The sequence below is a fragment of the Zootoca vivipara genome, chromosome 2 (genome assembly GCF_965207765.1).
Source record: "Zootoca vivipara chromosome 2, rZooViv2.hap1.1, whole genome shotgun sequence".
NCBI lineage: Eukaryota > Metazoa > Chordata > Lepidosauria > Squamata > Lacertidae > Zootoca > Zootoca vivipara.
In genome coordinates this window covers 114,217,999-114,241,138 of record NC_142584.1, presented here as the reverse complement: position 1 = coordinate 114,241,138, position 23,140 = coordinate 114,217,999, and the positions used below count along the sequence as shown (strand labels likewise).

Genomic DNA, 23,140 nt, shown 5'->3' with positions numbered 1-23,140 from the left:
TATCTGCTCAGAAAATCAACCTATATTTAAAATAAACCTAATAAATAAGCAAAGGTCTGACCTGATTTAATCTGATTTAGTCAGGTTAAATAACATAAACAAGGAATATTTGGTGTTATGTTGGAGGGAATGCTAGAAAACCGGGAATTATGTTCACATGTGGTAGGAGTGTAAATAAGTACAATTTTTCTGCCAGTGTTTAAGGAGATAGCACAAATTATGATAGCTAGGAAGTGGAAGGGGCAAGCAGAATATAAAATGGAAGAATGGCATAAAGAGGTGTGGGATATAGCTATTAACGATAAATTAACATGTGCCATTAAGGTAAGACGGGGAATATGCAGGAGAAATGATTTTGAGGAGATATGGAGAGTGTTTGTAGAATTTGTACTTTTAAAATTGAAAGGGGTCAAGCCATCACAGGAGGTGCTGAAATTTTGGGAGGTTGGATAGTTACAATGGAATGGTTGTGGTAACGGGGTGCACATTTTTATTCTTATTTATTTATGATTACTGTATTACTTTGTCAAAATAAAATAAAATAATGGTGCACCTCTGAGAATTCCTCTCTTGTTTACTCCCTTCTTTCCTTCCATGAGGTAAAATACGAGTGCTGGTTTTACATTCTTAATCCCTTCGAAACCCTGGCAGGCTTAGGCCTAGAGACAAGGCCCGGATCTAAGCGCCGCTACCTTTACTCAGGGCAGCATGGCAAATAGTGGCTCCAGATCCATTCCCGACAGAGATTGCTTCTATTAAACGAACGCCATATTTAATGAGTACCTACTTTCAGCAGCCTCAGTCACGGAGGAAACTTCCTCCTGAGATACCACTTCTTCAGATGCAGGGACTTCATCTTGAAGAATCTCTGCCTGGTTGTTGTCACTTGCAGGCACATCTTCTGGAGGATCAAGAGAGAGAGAGATGGGGGGAAATGAATTCTAAGGAAGAAGGAAAAAACTCTCTCAAGAAATCACCTAAGAAACCAATGGCCAAAGGGTGCCATATGTGGTTTGCTTCAGGGCTCCCCCCCCCCCCAGCCGGAACTTTCTAGAACTCAGTTCTGGCACCTCTCAGGTGGCTGCCATTGCCGTTACAGTGGAACCTCGGTTTTCGAACATAATCCGTTCCGGAAGACCGTTCGATTTCCAAAACGTTCAAAAACCGAGGATCAATGGGCAGTCGGCAAAATCCACTGGAAAAATGGAAAAACACGCTGGCGGAAGCCGTTTGACTTCTGAGGCGCGTTCAAAAACGGAAGCAATTCCTTCCGGGTTTTCGGTGTTCAGGTTTTGAATCATTCAGCTTCCGAGACGCTTGAAAAGTGAGGTTCCACTGTATATTAGAACAAGGGAAGTGTTCGTGGTGACTAGTTCCGGCACCTGTTTTTCTAGAAAAATAGCACTGGTTTGCTTCCATAGGTGGCTATGGTGTCCTAAAAACACTTCCATTTTAGATTCTGTCTACACTGTTTTAGTTAGGAGCCCACTGGCACATCTAGTTTAGAACTGTCCACACTGACTGGCAGCAGCTGCCCAGAATTACAGACTGCGGTCTCTCCCAGCCATTCCTGGAAGACACCATTGGGGAGGTTGAACCTGGGATTTTCTGCAGGCTCTACCACTGTGCTATGGTCACTCCCTTTATTATTATTATTATTATTATTATTATTATTATCATCATTATTATTATTAATTTAATTATACCCCGCCCATCTGGCTGGGTTTCCCCAGCCACTCTGGGCAGCTTTCAAGAGAATATTAAAATACAATAATCATTAAACGTTAAAAGCTTCCCTAAACAAATGTCTTCTAAATGTCTTCTAAAACTCTGGTAGTTGTTTTTCTCTTTGACATCTGGTGGGAGGGCGTTCCACAGGGCGGGTGCCACTACCAAGAAGGCCCTCGGCACTGGACCTCAGTGTCCGGGCATAAGGATGGGGGTGGAGATGCTCCTTCAGGTATACTGGACCAAGATAAAGTACAGTTTAAGTATACAATTGGTTCTGGAAGTCTGTACTTAACCTGAAGCATACTTAACCTGAAGCAAACTTCCCCATTGAAAGTAATGGAAAGTGGATTAATCTGTTCCAGACGGGTCCGCGGAGTACTCAACCTGAAGCGTATTTAACCCGAAGTATGAGTGTAATTGGTTCTAGAAGTCTGTACTTAACCTGAAGTGAACTTTCCCACTGAAAGTAATGGAAAGTGGATTAATCCGTTCCAGACGGGTCCACGGAGTACGTAAACTGAAAGTACTCAAACCGAAGCGTACTTAAACCGAGGTATGACTGTAATAACCCAGTCCTCCTACTTCTAAACAAACAGAGAATCCTTTTTGTGACAGGCTGGGGATAAGAACTGCCCCCCCCCACACACAAATAGAGTCTTGTAACAGCAGCCCTCAGAATGTGAGGCAGGAAACCGAGGAAGAGAAGAGGAGACGAGAGAAAAGACATGTCATAGGAACAGGAGTGGGGAACCTTTGGCCCTGAAGGTGCTGCTGAACTACAACTCCCATCAGCCTTTGCAAGCGATGTCATTGTATGATGGGAGTCCAGCAACACCTGGAAGGCTGGATCTTCCCCTTCACCTGCCACAAGGGAAGCACAAATAATTGTTACCCAGCAAAGCAGAACTTCCATCTCCCTTCCTGGTGGGCCTCCTGACCCGCAGCGAACGACGCACCTCCGAGGGAGCTTTCTCGGACTCAGGGAGATTGGCCGCCATCTCGGCCAGCGGCCTCCGCACCTAAAAACAAGAAAATGGGTGAGGGAGAGAACACAGCCACGAAAGGGATAGGCTCTGTTCCTTCAGGTCTGTGCGGCACTACGTCTGCTGGCGAGGCAGCTGCCATCAATGAGGCAGGGTTAAGAAAAGCCTGGCTGGCTGTTGGATCAGGCCGAGGGCCCACCGAGCCCAGCATCCTGTTCCCACTGTGGCCAGCCAGTTGCTGCAAAGGGAAGCCTGCAGAAAGGACCCAAAGCACAGCACTCTGCCCACCTACGATTCCAAAGCACTGTGAGGCAAGCTGCTTGCTAGCCTTACCTTCCATGAATTTGCCTAATCCTCTTTTAAAGCCATCCGAGTTGTTGGTCATCACTGCCCTCCTGTGGGAGGGAGTTCCACAGGGTAACTGTGCTGTGTGAAGAAGGACTTTATCCACAACCTACCAACCTTCAGCTTCGTTGTGAATTCCGTAGCTAACTGTTGCCTTCACACAACAGTTAGCTACGGAATTCACATTTGGAGACATTTCGCCAACTTAAACAGCTTTAAGAGACTGGACAAGTTCAGGGAGAAGAAGGCTCATTTCAATGGAAATGAGCCACAATGGCTGTGTTCTACCTCTGCTGTCAGTGTGCCTCTGAATACAAGTTGCCTGGGAATTCTATGGAGGAGAGTTGCTGTTGCAGTCGGGTCCTACGTCACAGGAGCATGGCGGTCAGTAATCACACAGTTCAAAGATGGAGCTAACTGTTTCTCCAGGCTTGATTATTGTAACTCACTCTATGTGGGGCTGCCCTTGAAACTGACCCAGAAACTCCAGCGGGTGCAGAATGCCACAGCGAGACTCCTTATGGGATCCTCGCCACAGGATTACATTCACCCAGTACTATACCAGCTGCACTAGCTCCCGGTGGAGTACAGTACAGGATCAGGTTTAAGGTGCTGGTTTTAACCTTTAAACCCCTATACAGCTTAGGACCCTCGTACCTATGGGACCGCCTCTCCTGGTATGTCCCACGGAGGACCCTAATAATGGTCTGCTAATAACAACATCCTGAAAATCCGGGGCCCCAGGGAGGTCATGCTGGCCTCGCCCAGAGCCAGGGCCTTTCGGTTGTGGCCCTGGCCTGGTGGAATGCTCTCCCACAAGACACCAGGGCCCTGCAAGATTTGACATCTTTTCGCAGGGCCTGCAAGACGGAGCTGTTCTGCCAGGCCTTAGGCCAGGGTTCAGTCTGACTCATTTTCTCTTTGTATAAGAACAAGCACAAAGGAGGTTTCCCAGCCTGCTCACAGGTCCTTATAATATCTTTGGAAACAGTTGGTCCTGGTGAGTTTTAACCGCTTTCAATTGAACCTGAGGACTGCCATTTGTTCAGTTTAATTTTAATTTATCTGAATTAGTTTTGCGATGCATTTTAATTGATTGCTTGTTTTTATGCATTTTGTGTTATTAATATGATGTTAGCCGCTCTGAGCCCAGCTCTGGCAGGAGACGGTGGGATACAAATAAAAATTTGTTGTTGTTGTTAACAAAAAAAAAATCTTCACAGACTTGACTGAGTGTCAAGCCTAATGAGCACAGTGGAGGTGGTTTTCATGAAAATCTGTTGCTAAGACTGAAAGTCCACACTTCCTCAGGGCTTTTTCCAAGCAAATGGAGACTTTGCCTGCATGAAGCCAACCTCTCCTCTGCCCTTTTTGTGCCTCTCCTGGTTCTGGGAGACAAGGCGGGACAGGAGATTGTCGCACCAGGAAGTGGAGGAGAAAACCCATGACTCTGCACCAGCCTGACCCATCTCTGCCTCTTGGCCTTCCTCTTCTCCTGCTTCGGCTTCTGCCTCTGATTCTTGACTTCCTTCTGCCACAGACTATCCCCGCCCACCAAGTCCTGTTACCTCTTCAGCTTCTGACACGCCTCCTCTTCCCATTCTTCTCCCTCTGACCACTCATTGCCATCCCACCACCACACCCTGTGCGCTAGACCATCTTCCCTTAGGGGTTGCCCAGCTGGTTCCTCCCACCATTCCTCTGCTGGGAAAGATCTGGCCTCTGGTCTGGTCCAGCAAGGTTCTTATGATGCAGAGCCTCCTTCCTCAACAAAAATCCAGGCAGTCATCCGAGGCTTGTGCTTTAGGACAGGAATTTGTCATTGAAAGTCTACTCAATGTTGATCCAGAGTAGATTCCAATGTATAGTTAGCAGTTAAACACGTTGCAGGATTCCCAAAAAATAGACCAGACGCAATTAATATTTCATCCAGCAGAGCTTGACTGCTACCGCAGGCAAATGAGCATAATGGTCAGAAATCCAATACATTCAGGATTGGCACTGTCCATATTGCAGCAGAGTTAACTTAAACTTACGATGACTTATAACAAGACTAAATCTTAACACTAAGCATACAGAACCCCACACCAGACAGAAAAGAGATAGGAAGAGAAAGTAGAAACCCAGACTCCGTCTAGCCTCTTATTATAGACAGCATGACCTTGACTGAAAGAAATAACAGAACCAGTTTAAACCAGCTGTACTCAGCATCTCTGAAGGAATAACCCAGACAGGGCACACCAGTTCACGTATCACCCACACAAGAGTTTCCCTGTTGCAGCTCTGCCTGAGTCTATGCTCAATACTCAGCTTCTTTCCCTTTGAGATGGCCACTCTTGTTGGAACTCTAGTCTATGCTATCAGCTTGTGCAACCCATCTCAGTGGCCTGGATCTGCCCTAGAGGAAATGAACTCACCTCTTCCCCTTGCTGTCTCTTCAGATAATCCTCGGCAAGGGTCACAGCACTATCACAGTTTGCTGGTTGCTCTTCCTTGATGTAATCCTGCATCTCCCAGGGAAGACTGGCCAGGAACTGCTCCAGGATCACCAGCTCCAGAATCTGCAATTTCGTGTGCTTCCCGGGCTTCAGCCATTGGTGGCAAAGGTCCCAGAGCCGGTTGCAAAGCTCTCGGGGCCCTTTGACCTCTTCGTAGCGGAACTGGCGGAAGTGCTGGCGCTGGGCATCCGAGTTGTCGATGGGCTCCTCCGAGATGTTTCGCCATGTCCTCTCCCTGCATTCCCTCCAAGGCCTGGGCTGGAGGAAGCGAGGGCCTTTTCCTGCCGTGGGGTCAGTCAGGCAGTGCTCCCGCGCAGGTGCCAAGCGAAGATCCCGGGCTAACAGTTTTTAAGGACAAGAGGTGAATACCAGGATGGGTCATTTGATGGTCAATTCACTTGGCTCAATAGCAAACTATAAATTATGTTGTATTTTCCCCGCGTATAAGACGACTGGGCGTATAAGACGACACCCAACTTTTCCAGTTAAAATATAGAGTTTGGGATATACTCGCCGTATAAGACTACCCCTCTTCCTACGATTGTCTGTGGGCCAGACATGCATGCGCTGCCCATATCCAAAATGTCTGCAGCACCAGAAATTACTTCTGTGCATGTCTGGAAGCCAAAAATCGTGTCTGGACATGCGCAGAAGTGGTTTCTGGCGCCGCACTGCCCTTTTCCAAAATGTCCGCAGTGCCATAAATCACTTCTGCGGCTGCGTATAAGACGACCCCTGACTTTTGAGAAGATTTTCCTGGGTTAAAAAGTCGTCTTATACGCCAGAAAATACGGTATTTATCCATTGCAGCAGTCAAATGTAACATTCCTTGTTTCCCTAGAGTGAACACAGGTTGGGGGGGGGGGTGTTACTCCAGCCAGCATCCTCCCCCTGCATGTGAAGAGGGGGATGGGCATGACCCTGGCTGACTCCATAAAAGAGCCGAGTCACGTAGCCCTTTTCCTCTTGCTGCCATGCTGCTCTCCTGCAGCAAATTCCTTCTCTTGATGCTGTTCTCATAATGTATTTTGCTGTCTGCTGGCTCTCAGCCAGCAGCACATTGGCTCAATCCCCATATGGGATGAACTCACACTGTTATGTAACTACTAGCTAAAGCCTGTCTTCAGGGAACATATTGTGAACTGAATGTGAGTACTGTTACTGTTAAGGAAAGACTCTTGGGTCTTTATTCTTTTAAAAGGGATTAAAGGGGACACCAGGAATAATCCACCTGGGCAAGGCAGATTGGATTGCTTCACTAAAGAGATTCAAACGAATCTGCAAACTAGCTTCCTGCTGAATTGAGGGGAATCTGTTCTGCTACATGACTCACTAACGTGAGTGATAATATTTAATCAATGTATCCTCTCCTACTATCCTTAACCTGCAGGTCTCAGGGGGGTTCACAAGATAAAACCACAAGATAAAATCACAAAATTAAATCACAAAATACATAATCCAGTAACACACACACCCCAAACACATTTTAAAAGGGCGCCAGCCGAAGGCCTGGCTAAAGAGGAACATTTTGGCCAAGTGCCTAAAGGTATATAATAAAGGTGCCAGCCGAACCTCCCTGGGGAGAGCATTCCACAAACTCATACACTCAGTCTCTTTTTACAGAAAGCTGTATTCCAGCAGCGCCTTTTGTGAAATCGAGTTGCTGACCTACCTGGACTGGCTGGGAGAGAGTAAGAGTGCTCCAGCCCCACAACATCGCTTCCAGGGGAAGGCACTTCTGCATCGCTCTCCTTGGTTTTCAACTGACAGCTTGGTGGAGGATCACGGCGGACATGGGGCCGCCTCTTTTTACCACCCTGTATGAAAATAAAACTTTCAGCAGTGGCCTACCATTGGCCTATGGGATAATAAATAAATAAATAAATAAATAAATAATAATAATAATAGATAAATAAATAAATAAATGATTTATACCCCACCCATCTGGCTGGGTTTCCCCAGCCACACTGGGCGGCGCCCAGCAGAATATTAAAAACACATTAAAACTTCAAACATTAAAAACTTCCCTAAACACGGCTGCCTTCAGGTGTCTTCTAAAAGGCAGGTAGTTGTTTATTTCCTTCACATCTGATGGGAGGGCATTTCAGTACCGAGAAGGCCCTTTGCCTGGTTCCCTGTAACCTCACTTCTCACGGAGAAGGAACCGCAAGAAGGCCCTCGGAGCTGGACCTCAGTGTCTGGGGTTGAACAATGGTGATGGAGATGCTCCTTCAGGTATCCTGGGCCAAGACCATTTAGCGCTTTAAAGGTCAGCACCAACATTTTGAATTGTGCTTGGAAATGTACTGGGAGCTAATGCACTCTATGTGGGGCTTTGAAGGTGACCCAGTGACCCGGAAACTACAACTAATCCAGAATGCGGCAGCTAGGCTGGTGACTGGGAGCGACCACTGAGACCACATAACACCGGTCTTGAAAGATCTACATTGGCTCCCAGTACGTTTCTGAGCACAATTCAAAGTATTGGTGCTGACCCTTAAAGTCCTAAACGGCCTCGGTCCAGTATACCTGAAGGAGCGTCTCCACCCCCATTATTCTGCCTGGACACTGAGGTCCAGCGCCGAGGGCCTTCTGGTGGTTCCCTTGCTGCAAGAAGCCAAGTTACAGGGAACCAGGCAGAGGGCCTTCTCGTTAGTGGCACCCGCCCTGTGGAACGCCCTCCCACCAGATGTCAAAGAGAAAAACATCTACCAGACTTTTAGAAGACATCTGAAGGCAGCCCTGTTTAGGGAAGCTTTTAATGTTTAACAGACCATTGTATTTTAATATTTTTTTGGAAGCCGCCTATAGTGGCTGGGGAAACCCAGCCAGATGTAAAGGTAAAGGTGCCCCTGACCATCAGGTCCAGTCGTGTCCGACTCTGGGGTTGCGGCGCTCATCTCGCTCTATAGGCCGAGGGAGCCGGCGTTTGTCCGCAGACAGCTTCCGGGTCATGTGGCCAGCATGACAAAGCTGCTTCTGGCGAACCAGAGCAGCGCACGGAAACGCCATTTACCTTCCCGCCGGAGCGGTCCCTATTTATCTATTTGCACTTTGATGTGCTTTCGAACTGCTAGGTGGGCAGGAGCTGGGACCGAGCAACAGGAGCTCACCCCGTTGCAGGGATTCGAACCGCCGACCTTCTGATCAGCAAGCCCTAGACTCTGTGGTTTACCCCACAGCGCCACCTGGGTCCCTCCAGCCAGATGAGTGGGGTATAAATAATATTATATATTATTATTATTATTATTATTATTATTATTATTATTATTATTATTATTACAGGTGTTATATGGTCTTGACGGCCACTCCCAGTCACCAGTCTAGCTGCCGCATTCTGGATTAGTTGTAGTTTCCAGATCACCTTCAGAAGTAGCCCCATGTAGAGCACATTGCAGGAGTCCAAGTGGGAGATAACTAGAGCATGCACGCAAGCACACCAGCACACTCCCTACTTGTGATTCCCAGCAAGTGGTATTCAGAGGCATACCACCTCCAGCTATGGAAGTCATAAAGGCCCTCTCTACGCGCTGGGTCTAAAGTGCTTCCACGAGATCCCACAAGAGCATCCTAGGGCATCTGGAGTCAGAGCACAGAGAGTGCCTTGCTCCCCAAGGAAGGCAGAGAGGCAAAGATTCTTCTCTCTAAGGAGGAAGGGGTTCATGCGTGGTGAGGCTCTGAGTGCAACAAAAAGCAAAAAAAGCCATTTTGAGAGGCTCTAAGTTCCTTGAGGCAGCGAGGCCCTTTCAGCAAGCCAGCTACAGGGAAACCGGTATACTTGTGAAGGGACGGTTCCAAGGGTTTGAGTACACACATTTCTGCATATACAGTACATAGAACACTCTGAGCCAGACCCCCGCGTAAGGCACAATCGTACTGTATAGCAAAGGCGTCCGTCCACGAGATCAATGGTAGGACAGTGAGATTTACCTTCTTTAGCCGCTCGGGTATGTTAAACACTGTCGGAATCGCTTCAGGCTTTAAGTACCGCCTCCCGGAAGCCACGTTTTCAAGGTAGTCCGTCTCGCAAAAATGTTCCGAGCAGATCACATGGTGCCGTGTGGGGGTGAAGTTCTTGCGACGGATGTTCCAAACCCACTTTTTCAACAGATCTTTTTTCCCCAGAGGAAACCTATGACCAGTATGTGTTATATATTTATATGGCAATTAAATACTGCATTCATGTTCTATTTCATACAATGTGTTCACAGGGAGCAGAGGCACAAAGCACAAATGGATTAAAGTCCCAAACTCCTTTCCTCACAGATACCCAGAAGCTGTGCTCATAACTATGAAACAAACACACATGGCTATAATTAGATAGAGAGATAGAATCAGAAAGATGGAAGGGACCTCAGGATCATATTCTAGACCAGGCATAGGCAACCTTGGCTCTCCAGATGTTTTGGAACTACAACTCCCAGGGTCAGTGGTCAGGGATCATAGGAGTTGTAGTTCCAAAACATCTGGAGAGACAAGGTTGCCTATGCCTGTTCTAGACCAACCCCCTGCCATGCAGGAATATGCAACTGGCCCACACGGGGATTGAACCTGCAACCTTGGTGTTATTAGCACCACACGCTAAACAACTGAGCTATCCCAGCAAGAAATGCCTGACCTGACCCTTGGTCCATCTAGTTTAGCACATTCTCCCTCACAGAGCTACAATCTCCAGAAGGGTTTGACAGTATAGGGGGTTCTCCTAAGAACTCTCCGCACCCTTAACAAACTACAGCTCCCTGAATTCTTTGGGAGAAACCATAATTGTGTTGAAGGAGGTTTACTCTTGCCCAGGAAAAATGTAAGTGCTGGTTGCTTCCACCTGGTTTCAAGTGCAAGATTGCTGATTGCTTATACCTGGCCAAATCTGCATGGCAACTGCTGAATCAGCAACTGGCATCTGGCCAGGATGCGATTGTCCTGCCTATATATGAGGAACTAGACCAGAAAATTCTATCTGCTGCACAATAACTCTGCTGTGCTGTATGACACCTACTTGCTCGCTGCTGCTGGGCTATGTGCTGTGCTTGGAGCTACATATGAACCTGCAACCTGGATCTGTACTTTGCTGTGAGTTTTGCTGTGCAGGCCAGGTGGCAATTCTCCATCTAAAGGAGTACCCCTGCTAGCGCTCTAGCAGGAGACTCTGCAAACATGTGTAACTGTGTATGCTCAAGCCTGCCAGTAAATGAAGCCACTGACTAAAGTTTGCCGTCTATTTTTCCCTTTCACTGGTGCAAAGTGAACTTGCTCAGGCCTCTCACATTTGGAGCTGTTTCCTGACCGTGCCCAAGCGCTCCAACAGACTGCTTAGAGTGGTATGACAATGCTTTAAAGTTATAGTGCAGATGGGGCTACAGATGTTGATGGAGGGGGACAGAGGAGAAGGAAGCAAGAACACTGGCTGACTTCTAAGAAAAGGTACCTCTCCGTGCAACCGCAGCATCAATGTGTTGATTACAGATTTAGTTTGGGGATGGGGAACTACCAGTTTGTGGGCTTAATACAGCCTGCCAAGTCCCTGAAGGTGGTCCCCAGCACTCTTCCTATGCCCTGGCTCTCTCCTGAAGTGCAATTGATGAGCAGTGGAGCATCACCAGGGCTGGTGGAGGGGGTACCACAGAGTGGAGATAACAGCTCAGCAATGGGGAAGAATGAGCTTGCAGTCCAAGCTGTATGCAGACAGTACCATTTCAGACTGCAGGTGGAGTGCTCACATTATTTCAATGCTCACATGATAGAACGTTTCCCGCTTTAGTTAATCATACATATGTATTTAAAGATTCCTTGCTTAGTACATCAGGAGAAAGCCATTATTATAAACCATCCTATCTGACATGGTAACATAAACATTGTTAGCAGAGCCCTGCCAGATCAGACCAATGATGCTGCCACATCACTCGCTGCACATCCTCCATTGTTTGCTAGCTTTCTATATGCAGGGAATGTACCAAGTATGGAGAAAATTCAGTTCAAGCCTAAGGGCATCATAAGGGCACCTTACCTGTGAAATGAAATATTGTTGCCCAGCAAAAATTTGTTGTTGCAGTTTATTGCACAACATGATTTCACCATGATCACAGAGATGTGGCTGCTGGCTGAAAACTGTAAGAGATAACGGTAGAGAGTGGTTAACAGTATGGAGCAGTTTACAAGAGGAATCTGAAAGACTGTCTCCTCCCTTACATACTTTCTCAGGGGTTAAGATCAGCAGAGGGGGGTGTCTTGGTAGTTCCCCCACCCTCAATCCGGGGGGGGGGGCCTGCTCTCCACAGATGTGCCAGAAGGAATTCCCTTCCCACAGATGTGCACTGAGTACCTTCATTGTACAGCTTGCAGTACATGCAAAAGACACCCATCTTTACACACACACACACGCCCCCCACCCGAGTTATCTAGTCTAACTAACTGCAACGCAGGAATCTCTTTTTTCTATCATATTTTTTATTTTCAATTTCAATCCAATAATACCCTCATTATAACAATACCAAATTATAATACAATTACTAATACCAATTGTTCAAATACCAAATTATATAATTTAGGTGGCCTCCCATGTGCTAGAATTGACGGTTTGATGGTTTTCTTTATTCCTGCGTTCCAATATCTTATTAATTTCAATTACATCCCAATCAAAATAATAATCCCTTATAGAACAACTGCAATATTAATAACTTTGTGCTGACACATTAAATGATTTTGTTGTTGTTTAGTTGTTTAGTCGTGTCCGACTCTTAAATGATTTATAGAACTACAAATGAGGAACTCGATCTATATCCTTGTTCTTCCTGTGTGTGGCAATTATTCTGTCCATGTTATTTCTTCCTGTCATTGTAAAATGTTTTGTCTATCTTTTCCCGGTTGTTGCTGTTCTCCATCATGCCTGAGCGGATATCCCATTGTTGTTTCAGATATTTCTCCATTGCTCCGTCCCATGCTTCATTGTTTTGCAATTTTAACAATAGCTGCAAAAAGTTGCAATGCCGGAATCTCAACCAAATAATAGATGACCATCCAACCTCCCCTCCACCACCTTTATGAAAGATTTGAATGTATTACATTTCAAAGGCCTGTCTGATGGGGCTGTAACTCATAATCGGGAACCATTGAAGACCATTCCTATGTGAAGTACTGCAGAACCCCTTTTTTGCAAAAGCCCAGCCAGAGACCCCCTACATTTGAAAATGTTGACACCTCTATGGCCGTTTTTGTTATGTGAATGGTGCTCACGGACCCCTGGGTGGGTTACGCAGACACAATCATCATCATCATCATCATCAACAACAACAACAACAAAGCACTCCTGTCAACAACAATAAACGACTCCTGACATCCCCAAACAGGGCTGAGAGAAGCTCCCTCCCTCCCTGGAAAACAGTTGACAATCAGTATGAACAATACTGAGCTATAAGGGCCACAGCGATTGCGTTCAAGGCACTTTCCTATGTCCCTAATTTCAGGAGTTCCCAATCCAGTTTCCCCCGCCCCAATTATATTTTATTAAGATTCACCATTTCTAACACATGCCGTCAAACCACAACTTCGCCTTTTCTCTTCCTGCTGGTTGCTGTTTTTCCCCTTCTGCTATCTTCTCCCTACCAAACCATAACCACAACATTATGGCTCCTAACCCAGTTTTCCCCCCGTTTCTTTTTTTTTTTTTTTTTGGAGGCGAAGGGCAGCGAAAATCAGAGGCGGACCACCACCTCTGCAGACAGGATATCCCAGGATCCACCCCCAATGGCATCTCCAGGAAGGCCTCCCTTCTGAAACCCTGGGCAGCTGACTAGAGCAGCTCCCCTAAGTTCCTAGTCCCTAAGAGAGGCGGCATTTGAACCAGCGGCTCACTGGCTCCAGCCTCTGAAGCCGCCCTCCGAGCAACGCCTTCTGCCTCCACGGCCGCCCACAGCAATGGGGTCCCCACTTCTCACCCCCAAAACCAAAATCAAAACCCGCCGCACCTTTTGCTGGCGACTCCCTCCATGCAACTCCAGCTGGTCTGCGAGGCAATGGGGCTCTTCCTTCGTGGCCCGAGAGGAGTGGGACCGGAAGGTGCACCCGCTATTCCTTCCCCCTAACAACACCGTGCCTTTGCTCTAAAGGGCCCCTTCCTTTCTAGGAAGGCGAGAATTCGTCTACTGGTTGCCTTAACCCCTTCATTGCGAGATCCAACAGCCAGGTGTCAGCAGGCTTTTCCCCCTGTTTTTGTTTCTTCTGGGTTACTTATTGGGTAATGATTTTAAAAAGGGGAGGTTGGCAGAGCAAAAAGAAAAGAAGAAGAATTGCATTGCACGGGTTCTTCTGCAGGGTTGGTGTTTTTGTTTGTTTTTTAAGTTGGAATGGAACACGCATTTTACAAAACGCACTCACACGAGAAAGTGCAACCGACGAAGAATCTTGAAAGTGAGAGAACGAGGGGGAGAGAGAGAAAGAAAGAGAATGAGAGAGGGAGGGGGAGAAAGAAAATGAAAAAGAGAGAGAGAAAAAAGAGAAAGAAAGAAAGGCATTTCAGATTGTAAGTTTCACTTTCCTCGTTTGTTCGTGGGTTTTTTTAAACTAGGGTGTTGTTAATGAGAGGGGAAGGCGGGCTCAAGGGGAGAAAACCTTACAGTTTATCCCTGTTTATTGACTTGCTCAAAATCTTTTGTGCATAGCTGCCAAGTTTTCCCTTTTCTCGCGAGGAAGCCTATTCAGCATAAGGGAAAATCCCTTTTAAAAAGGGATAACTTGGCAGCTATGCTTTTGTGTCCTCTGAGGTTGCCTTCTCGGTGGTGGCCCCCTAAAATATAGAAACACACCTCCCCCTAACACACACACAGAAGTCTCTGGCCCCATCTCTTTACACCTTCCAGTCTTTTAGAAAACCATTCAAAAGCAATCCCTGGTGTGTGTGTGTGTGTTTTGCCACTGATAAGTATACAAGCTGAATGTTGAAAGATTCGGAACAGATTTTTAAAAATCCTTCACGCAGCGCAGAGTTGAACTGTGGAACTCACTCCCACAGGATTAAGGCATAAACTGCCTCTGATAAAAGTGTACACAAGCTGACCTTGCAGCTAAAGGTAAAGGGACCCCTGACCATTAGGTCCAGTTGTGACTGACTCTGGGGTTGCGGCGCTCATCTCGCGTTATTGGCCGAGGGAGCTGCCGTACAGCTTCCAGGTCATGTGGCCAGCATGACTAAGCTGCTCCTGGCGAACCAGAGCAGCACACGGAAACGCCGTTTCCCTTCCCGCTGGAGCGGTACCTATTGATCTACTTGCACTTGACGTGCTTTCGAACTGCTAGGTTGGCAGGAGCTGGGACCGAGCAGCGGGAGCTCACCCCGTCGCGGGGATTCAAACCACCGACCTTCTGATCGGCAAGCCCTAGGCCAGGGCTCCCAAAACTAAGGCCCAGGGGCTGGATGCGGCCCAATCACCGTCTCAATCTGGCCCGCGGACAGTCCAGGAATCAGCATGTTTTTACATGAGTAGAATGTGTCCTTTTATTTAAAATGCATCTCTTGCCACCCAGAGGCTCTGCCAGATAAGGGTTTAACTTTGTGATGCATTTTATTGTTCTATGCCTTTTATTATGGTTTATTTATTAGTCTTGCAATGTAGCTTCAGCTACACAGAGATAAATATTAAATATATTTATTTAACTTCTGTACCACTCCTTATCTCATTATCATAGGGTGGTTTACGCTATGGAAACAATATTCCAAATATAAACACGACAACCATATAAGTATTCAGAATATAAACACAATACAGTATTTGGAAGCTTGCCACACTATTGTGATATCTGGGTTGGAACCAGAACTCAGTCCCCTGGCCCCAAACACCTAACAATTTTGAAACTGCAGTCAAAAAGACCCTATGATTTCCACCATCAACTTCTGATTTCTACCCAGCCATCTATGATTTCTACCCGTCACTCCCCACAGGAGGGGAAAGTGCTCTTTGGGCTTAAATCCTGCTTGTGGGTTTCCCCAAGGGCATCTGGTTGGAATCATAAGAGTGGGAAGGGGGGTCCCCAGGAGTCATCTAGTCCAACCCCCTGCAATGCAGGAATCCCAGGAACGGCTTGCGGAGAAAACTACCGGCCTGAAACGGCGGAGAGCTGCTGCCAATCAGTGCAAACAACACGAAAGCTTATATCAGAACAAACTTAGTTGCTCTATAAGGTGGTACTATGTATGTATGTACCGCATGAGCTGGTTAAGGCAAGTTCCTATTTCCCTATGAGTGTTGAGCGCAGCATAGCTCCTGCGCAAACCACGCACAGATGCAATCTAGGGTAGGGTTAAACTGCAAGAAAGAAAAAGAAGTGCAATTTATTACTGTATTTTAAGATCAGCAAGCGCAAGGAACCCACAACACGTTCCTCTGCCACCCCCCTTTTCATCTTTTATTTAGGGTGGCTCTTGTTACACCAAGCGGGAAGCGGCGCTAAAATGGACCGCGCCATTTCAGACTACAGGGTGGGTAGGTTAGTTTTTTTATACAAAATAAATAAATAAATAAATAAATAAACCAACTGCACCTTGCAATGAGAAAGGTGCCGCTGTAGATTCCCGCCCCCCATGCCGTGCTGCTTTTCTGCTTGCAGCGATTTTGAAACAGCCTGCATCTATAATTTCATTTAAAAGTTGGTATGTCCCGCTAGCTGCCTGTCTGGAGCGGAGCAGACCATTTCGCCACCCTGTTCCGGGGGGAGGAGGAGGAGGAGTTGGAGATAGAGAGAGGAAAAAGAAGGAAGAGACCCAGGCCTAAATCATTCCTGGCTTCCTTTTAATAGTTTAAGCCAGCTAAAGGGGTGAAAAGGGAGGCTTCCCCAGAAAGGAAGAAGAGGGGAGAGTTTCCTTAACCCAACCCGCGAACGTGTGAATGCGACTCCTGGTAGGCTACAGTGTTTGCAAAAAAAAGGGGGGGAGGAAAGAGAGGAGGAGAATCTGGGCTTCGGCGAGTTTCCTTGCAAAAGGGGCTGAGTGCATTGGAAGGAGCAGCAAGTGAGTCCTGTTGTTTTCCTGCCCTTTCCTCCAAATGTGCAAGGGGGGGCCAAAAGGTGCGGAGCAGTGGGGTTACCTCTTTGCATTTCTGGGTGTCTTTGGAAGCGCGCGCGCGCGCTCCAAAACGTAGACTTATTAAAAAAGGCTGCATAGACTGAAGAGCCTCGTTGTCCGCAGAGGAGACTTCGAAGTCGCTTGCGAAGCCATTTTGTTTGCGAGGAAGGCAGAGCTTTGCCTAGCAGAGAAAACACATCCTGGATTATTTATTATTATTATCATTATTATTATTTATTAATTAAACAGGGAGCTGTGATTTTGGTGGCAGGGGAGGGGGGTTTCTGTTTCTGTTTTCTAACTCGCATCTTATTTCCTAGGGGAAATGTGTGGTTGTTGCTGGGCTGTTCTTGTTAAATTACATACGCATTTGTTGGTTTTGAAAAGATACTCGTGGGAAGGCAGCTTTTGCAAGCGGGGAGGCAAGCCGTAGCTCAGTGGCTTTGAGTGCAGAAGGCCCCAGGTTCAGTCTCCGGGTAGAGCCCGGAGCCTCCAGCCTCAAATCCTGGAGAGCTGCTGCCAGCCCGTGTTGACTATATGGAGCTGTGCGCCCTGAGCTAGGTGGGGTCCATGGGAGGGAGTCAGCGCTCCTCCTGCTCAGAGTAAACCCATGAACATGCTTGACTTTAATTTCAGTGGGTCTGCTGTAGGCAAAGCTTAAGTTGCAAGTGTAAGGTAGCTTTTTGTGTATTTTTGTCACTGTCGTCAGTGTTACAGTTTTGTGGGAAAATGGGTTGTGACGACCCTGTAGGGTAGCCCTGGTGCACAAAGTGGACAGGACTCTTGCACCCTTTATTAGTCCAGCTGGGATAGCTCAGTTGGTTAGAGCGTGGGGCTGGTGACGTCAAGGTTGCAGGTTCGATCCCTGAATGGGTCAGCTGCATATTCCTGCTTTGCAAGGGGGTCAGACTAGATCAGGGACGGCCAAACTCGGCTAGGGATGATGGGAGTTGTACTCCCAAAACATCTGGAGGGCCAAGTTTGGGGATGCCTGGACTAGATGATGCTCAGGGTCCCTTCCAACTCTGTGATTCTGTGATCTCTGATTAGTCATATCCAGCTACCTTACAACCCTTCGAGGTCCACTGGGTTGTGAGGGTGGTTTTGTGCCAACCTTGCAATTTAGTCCAGTGCGCTTACGCTCTCTGGCAGCAATCCTGTGCCCGTTTACCTGGGAGTAAGTTCCATTGAGCTCTGTGAGGTACTGAGGCGTACTTCTGAGTAGGCTCATATATCAGCCATAGCTGCCAAGTTATCCCTTTTTTAAGGGATTTTCCCTTATGCTGAATAGGCTTCCTCGCGAGAAAAGGGAAAACTTGGCAGCTATGATATCAGCATGGTACTGTTGATGCAGGTTGAGGGTTCCTGGGGGTGGGTCATGTATCGCATATTACTACTACTACTACTACTACTACTGTTTATTGCATTTATATCCCACTTTTTACTCCAAAGAGCTGAAGGGGGCATTTATGGTTCTTCCCCTCTTCATTTGATCCCCACAACAACCCTGCAAGGTAGGTTAGGCTGAGAGGCAGTGACTGGCCCAAGAATCATCCACTAAAATGGCCTTGTCGCACTGTCTGTACAGACCCAGCGCTCAGTTACCTACAAAAGCCTTGTGCTCCGCTGATATGCAGGAAGGGTGGATTGGCTTCCCCCTCGCCCAGCCAAGCAAAATGCAACATGAGAATTTCATGCCAGACCACAAGCAGAGCAACATGCAATCATTCTGGATTTTTATGTCTATAGCTCCAACTGTGTCTCTGTCTGTCACTATTTTTCACTCTCCCCACTTCACCTCTCGGACAGAAGTAAACCCACTGAACGAAACAGGGCTTAAACTTGGAATAAACATGCCCAGGATTGCATCTTCCTTTACCACCTCTGAGAGGGATCCCATTCAAACAGAGACAGAGAGATTCTCTGATATGTCATAGCCATAAACGCCCAATTGCTTTTACAAAATTAAGATGATCTTATAGCCTCTGCCTTTCTGGGTTGCCTTTGGAAACCACATTTAAAGCTGCAAGGAATTTTCTTTGGACCAGTGTTTCTGTGTGTTCTGTAAGACAAGACACTGTTCATTACATCACCCAGTGCCCCCTCTATAAAGATCCTCGAGGAAAGCGCCTGTCTTGAGTTCAGCTGTGCGGGAAATGTTATTACATCAACCGAGTTTGTGTGGTTTTTACGGCTGGCCAAGGAAAATAAGGCCACCTTGCATTTGTGTTGGTTGCTGGGAAATTAAAAGCCAGATTTGCGGCTCAACTATCCGTGCCCCCCCCCCCTGTTAAGGCAGAACAAATAAAATGGTTGCTGTTTAATCAACTCCCTTCCCCTAAGGGTTGTGGGCTGTTAGACTGGCAATCTCCCTAAAGAAAAGGAATTAGTCAGTCTGCAGCCTGGCAGTGTGGGGTAGTGGTTAGAGAGAGTCGGGCTAGGAACTTGGGAGACCAGGGTTCAAATCCCCGCTCGTCCATGAACCTCACTGGGTGTGACCTTGGCTCAGTCCAACCTACCTCACAAGGTTATTATGGGGTTTAAATGTAGGGTTGCCACAAGTCTGGAATCTCCTGGACTTATTCAGAATACTGCAGTCGCAAGCAGTGTCTGGGCAGAAGTCGGCAAAATTTCCAAGCAAATCCAGACATATTGCAGCCCGTGTGTTGGCAGTGTCGTTTTTGCCTCAGAAATAGTCGAAAAATTCCCATTTCTTTGTGATTTTGCTAAAAACGCTCAACCTCCTCTCCGGATTTGAAATATGGCAGCCCTAATGAAATGGGAAGGGGAAAAACCATGTACACCACCCTGAGGTTGGTTTTATTCCCTACCCCAAATAAAGCCCCGAGAAGTGAATATTTGCATTTAATGCCTATTTTGTCTCCTCTCTTCCAAGGCCTTAGCAGGAGATGTCCTCTCATTCTTTGCCCTTGAAATTCTCTCTAGAGGGTTAAATTCACCAAGTCCAGATTCCTAGCAGGCACGTCCAACAGGTAGATCGTGATCTGCTGGTAGATCACTGGACGTCTGTGGTAGATCACTGGCTTTCCCCTTTCCTAAAAATTTCCTACACAATTTAGACCTGAACCCCTAAAATATGGGCTTTCCTCTTCCCTAAGAAAAGCTCAACAAATTTGACCTGAAGCCCCCAAAAGGGGGTAGATCACTGCCAGTTTTTAACACTGAGAGTAGATCACAGTCTCTTGGGAGTTGCCACCCCTGTCCTAGAGCAATACCTGTCTAGGAACCAAAGATGTGAATGGTCAAAGTCCTAGACAGGCAAGACATTGACTAGGCTCTTGCATACCACTCTACCATAGTGGAAGAATTCTCAATGGATAGAACCCCAGCGATTGAGAGGTGTTGAGCACCATCCAGGACCCAGCGTGCTTCCAGAAAGGTGGGCGAGTGGAACAAACGTTCTGCTTTTGCCTTTTTTTTTTAGGTTGGATCCAGCTCTTTTCACCTGTACATTCATAACTGCTGGAGTTAACAAAGAGAAGTAAACGTCCATCTGCTCGTTGGGTCAACCTCAGAAGGATTCCGCATGCAGACATGGCGAGCTGTTGCTCAGTGCCCAGATGCAACAACCGACGTTGGCGTGGAGCCCACGTCACGTTTCACAGGTAAGCTGGGCCGCCTGGAGGGAACTGTGGTGGGTGGGGTATGAATGATTGCGCAATCTCCTCCTGCCTTGCTCAAATATAGTGCAGTCGTGTGACACAATTCTGGGTACCACCATTTAAGAAGGATGTTGACAAGCTGGAATGTGTGCAGAGGAGAGCAGCCAAAATGATACGGGGTCATTTACACCGAGTAAATTGGCAAAAATGTATAAATCCAAATCAAATAAGTGTTGGAAATGTAAAGAGAAAGAAGGTTATTTTTATCATATGTAGTAAGGTTAAAGCTTACTGGGAAACGATATATATTGAATTGAAAAAAATGTTTAAAATTACATTTGTAAAAACAAACAAACCCCAGAAGCTTTCCTTTTGGGAATTATAGAGACACAACTACCTAAACTGTAAAGAATTTTTTTTATGTATGCGACTATAGTGGCAAGAATGTTACTTGCCTAAAAGTGGAAAGAAGAAGTCCCAGCAAAAGAAGAACAGATACAAAAACTTTTAGAATATGCAGAATTAGCGAAACTTACTGGAAAAATAAGAAATCAAAATAACATACTTTTTAATAAAAGAATGGAAATGGTTTATTGAATATTTACAAACAAACTGTAAACAGATAAGAACATTGGCAGGATTATTGTAATAACCTGCATAAGTATATGTGTAATGGTGTTGTTGCGGCTACTCTCGAGTAAGGACACCCAAGTCCGTGCTTGTCTTTAAAGGTTTTATTGTGCATAGTATTTACAGTGCAGAGATAGCAGAAAACATGACCTCCTAGTCACTTGCAGAATCCAGGAGTGGACGTTTCCTGTTGCGTGACCAGCATAAGAGTTTGGGCACCCCGAAACGCCTCCTCCCGACCTTACGTTTAGTGGCGTGCCTTAATTCGGGCACCAGAAGGGGCTGCCCGTTCCCCTCCACCTCTTGGTCAAGGCGGTGCAAGGGCTCTCCAACATCACTGAGCCTTGCCACCTCCATACCGCTAACTTCCTCATTCGCCCCACCTGACCCACTGCTGCTGCTCTCACTGGGCAAAGAGCTGGTCAACAGGATGGGGGGGAGGTTCCCTGTAGGAAGGTCCCCTGACAATATGTTTAAAGTAGATGAATAAATGAGCAAAACAAGTTACTTTGGATATGCAGAAAATATTAAAAATAAATTGACGGGACCGCAGAAAGAGGGGGAAGGAAGCCAAGGTTTGAAATGTTAAAATGATTGTAAAAATTATTGCAATGTCTAACATTGAAAATCATAAGTAAAATAAAATAAGATGGTCGAGGGCCTGGAAACCAAGCCTTACGAGGAGTGCTTGAAGGAGCTGGGTATGTTTAGCCTGGAAAAGAGGAGACAGGGAGGAGATATGATAGCCATCTTCAAAGATCTCAAGGGCTGTCACATGGAAGATAGTGGAAGCTTATTTTCCCCTGCTCTGGAGGGTAGGACTCAAACCCATGGCTTCAGGTTACAAGAAAGGAGTTTCTGACAGTAAGAGCTGTTCAGCAGTGGAATGGTCTCCCTTGGGAGGTGGTAGACTCTCCTTCCTTGGAGGCTTTTAAGCAGAGGTTGGACGGCCCTCTGTCGTTGACGCTTTTGCTGAGATACCTGCATTGTGGGGGGGTTGGACTAGATGACCCTCTGGGGCCCTTTCCAACTCTACAATTATATGATTCTATGACACTGTACATAAGAAGAGCTTGGCTGCTGGATCAGGCCAGTGGCCCATCTAGTCCAGCATCCCATTCTCACAGATGCCTCATTGAGAAGCCCACAAGCAGGATCTGAACCCAACGCCGCTCTTCCCCCCCTGCGATTTCCAGCAACTGGTATTCAGATGCAGTGGAGATGGAACATAGCCGTCAGGTTAATGTAATGTAATAATGGGTGGCAATTTCCATGACTATGTGAATGCCCAACTCTTTAAAATTCAAAACAAAATTGTTTCAGGTTTCCTCTCACAAAGGAAGACCAGTTGAAAAAGTGGCTCGTGAACATCGGACGCCAGAACTTCACTCCCTCGTACAACGACGTCGTGTGCTCAGAGCACTTTAGGAGGACAGATTTTTGGGGCAAAGTGGCTTCCGGGCGACGGGAACTCAAACCCGGAGCAATCCCGACTGTCGTTCGTCGGCCGAAAAAGGTAATGGGATTTATTTATTTTGTTATTAATTCGCTCTGGGTAGAGAAAACAGAGGGCATGCACATGCCGTACATTTAAACCAGGGGTCGGCAAGGTTTACCTCACCTGGGCCGGTTCACTTCAGCGGAGATCCCTCCGTGGGCCAGATCCTGAGTACGCGTGAGCACATGTGCCTGTAATTTCCAACGTCTGCGTCAACATGATTTCCAGCATCTGCGCAGATGTGATTTTCGGCGCATGCGTAGACATTATTTCTGGCGCCGTGGAAGCAGATTCCTGTGCCAATTTAGTGCCGCGCGTGGGGACTCGCCGAGTGGGAAGCTCGGCTCAGGGGCAGCTCGGGGGCCGGTTAAACGACCCCCATAGGCCGCTTGTGCAAACACACGAAAGCTCATACCAACGACAAACTTAGTTGGTCTCTAAGGTGCTACTGGAAGGAATTTTTTAATTTTGTTTCTGAGACAGAGACTCTCACCAGGCCAAAATCCAAGCTCTCTTCTCCCACAGCAAAAGTGGCTTCGGTTGCTGTTGTTGCATTTTAGGACTGCTTCATAACTGCCCTTTGTTTTACGTTCCTTTTGCAGGGCTCTGGAAAGGGTCTCGCTAAAATGAGAAAGTGCCTCGTCCGGCGTAAACCGCCCGATCTGGAACCAAGCAGCCAAACTTTGGCAGTCGGCGAAAGCGATGTCAAAGCAGCAGCCTCCTCCAAGAGCGACATTGTGATCCTGGAGCATTCGTACTCGGCTCCAGCAAGCCCAGGTGAA

General features: G+C 46.9%; 2 protein-coding genes across 23 annotated transcripts in view; one reads left to right on the top strand and one right to left on the bottom strand.

Moving 5' to 3' along the window:
• The window catches only part of LOC118081122 (uncharacterized), a 31,515-nt gene extending 17,845 nt beyond the window's left edge, over nucleotides 1-13,670 (bottom strand). For 4 of the 7 annotated variants that reach the window (XM_035107321.3, XM_035107322.3, XM_035107324.3 and 1 more), the window contains exons 1-7: nucleotides 13,519-13,669; nucleotides 11,562-11,662; nucleotides 9,488-9,689; nucleotides 7,230-7,374; nucleotides 5,477-5,895; nucleotides 2,624-2,750; nucleotides 788-901 (exon numbers count right to left, since the gene is read on the bottom strand). In XM_035107321.3, coding sequence (XP_034963212.1) covers nucleotides 788-901; nucleotides 2,624-2,750; nucleotides 5,477-5,895; nucleotides 7,230-7,374; nucleotides 9,488-9,689; nucleotides 11,562-11,632 — 1,078 coding nt within the window. In that variant the 5' untranslated portion in view covers nucleotides 11,633-11,662; nucleotides 13,519-13,669. Of the gene's footprint in view, nucleotides 1-787; nucleotides 902-2,623; nucleotides 2,751-5,476; nucleotides 5,896-7,229; nucleotides 7,375-9,487; nucleotides 9,690-11,561; nucleotides 11,663-13,518 lie in introns of all 7 variants that reach the window. The other 3 variants (XM_035107325.3, XM_035107323.3, XM_060270079.1) reach the window with 3 other exon arrangements.
• A 110-nt stretch (nucleotides 13,671-13,780) lies between these two features.
• LOC118080234 (uncharacterized) overlaps nucleotides 13,781-23,140 on the top strand; it is a 29,916-nt gene continuing 20,556 nt past the window's right edge. For 6 of the 16 annotated variants that reach the window (XM_088663692.1, XM_088663691.1, XM_088663688.1 and 3 more), the window contains exons 1-4: nucleotides 16,244-16,553; nucleotides 20,053-20,233; nucleotides 22,184-22,376; nucleotides 22,961-23,135. In XM_088663692.1, coding sequence (XP_088519818.1) covers nucleotides 20,163-20,233; nucleotides 22,184-22,376; nucleotides 22,961-23,135 — 439 coding nt within the window. In that variant the 5' untranslated portion in view covers nucleotides 16,244-16,553; nucleotides 20,053-20,162. Of the gene's footprint in view, nucleotides 13,866-13,922; nucleotides 14,073-16,243; nucleotides 16,610-20,052; nucleotides 20,234-22,183; nucleotides 22,377-22,960; nucleotides 23,136-23,140 lie in introns of those variants that run through there. The other 10 variants (XM_088663686.1, XM_088663684.1, XM_088663682.1 and 7 more) reach the window with 7 other exon arrangements.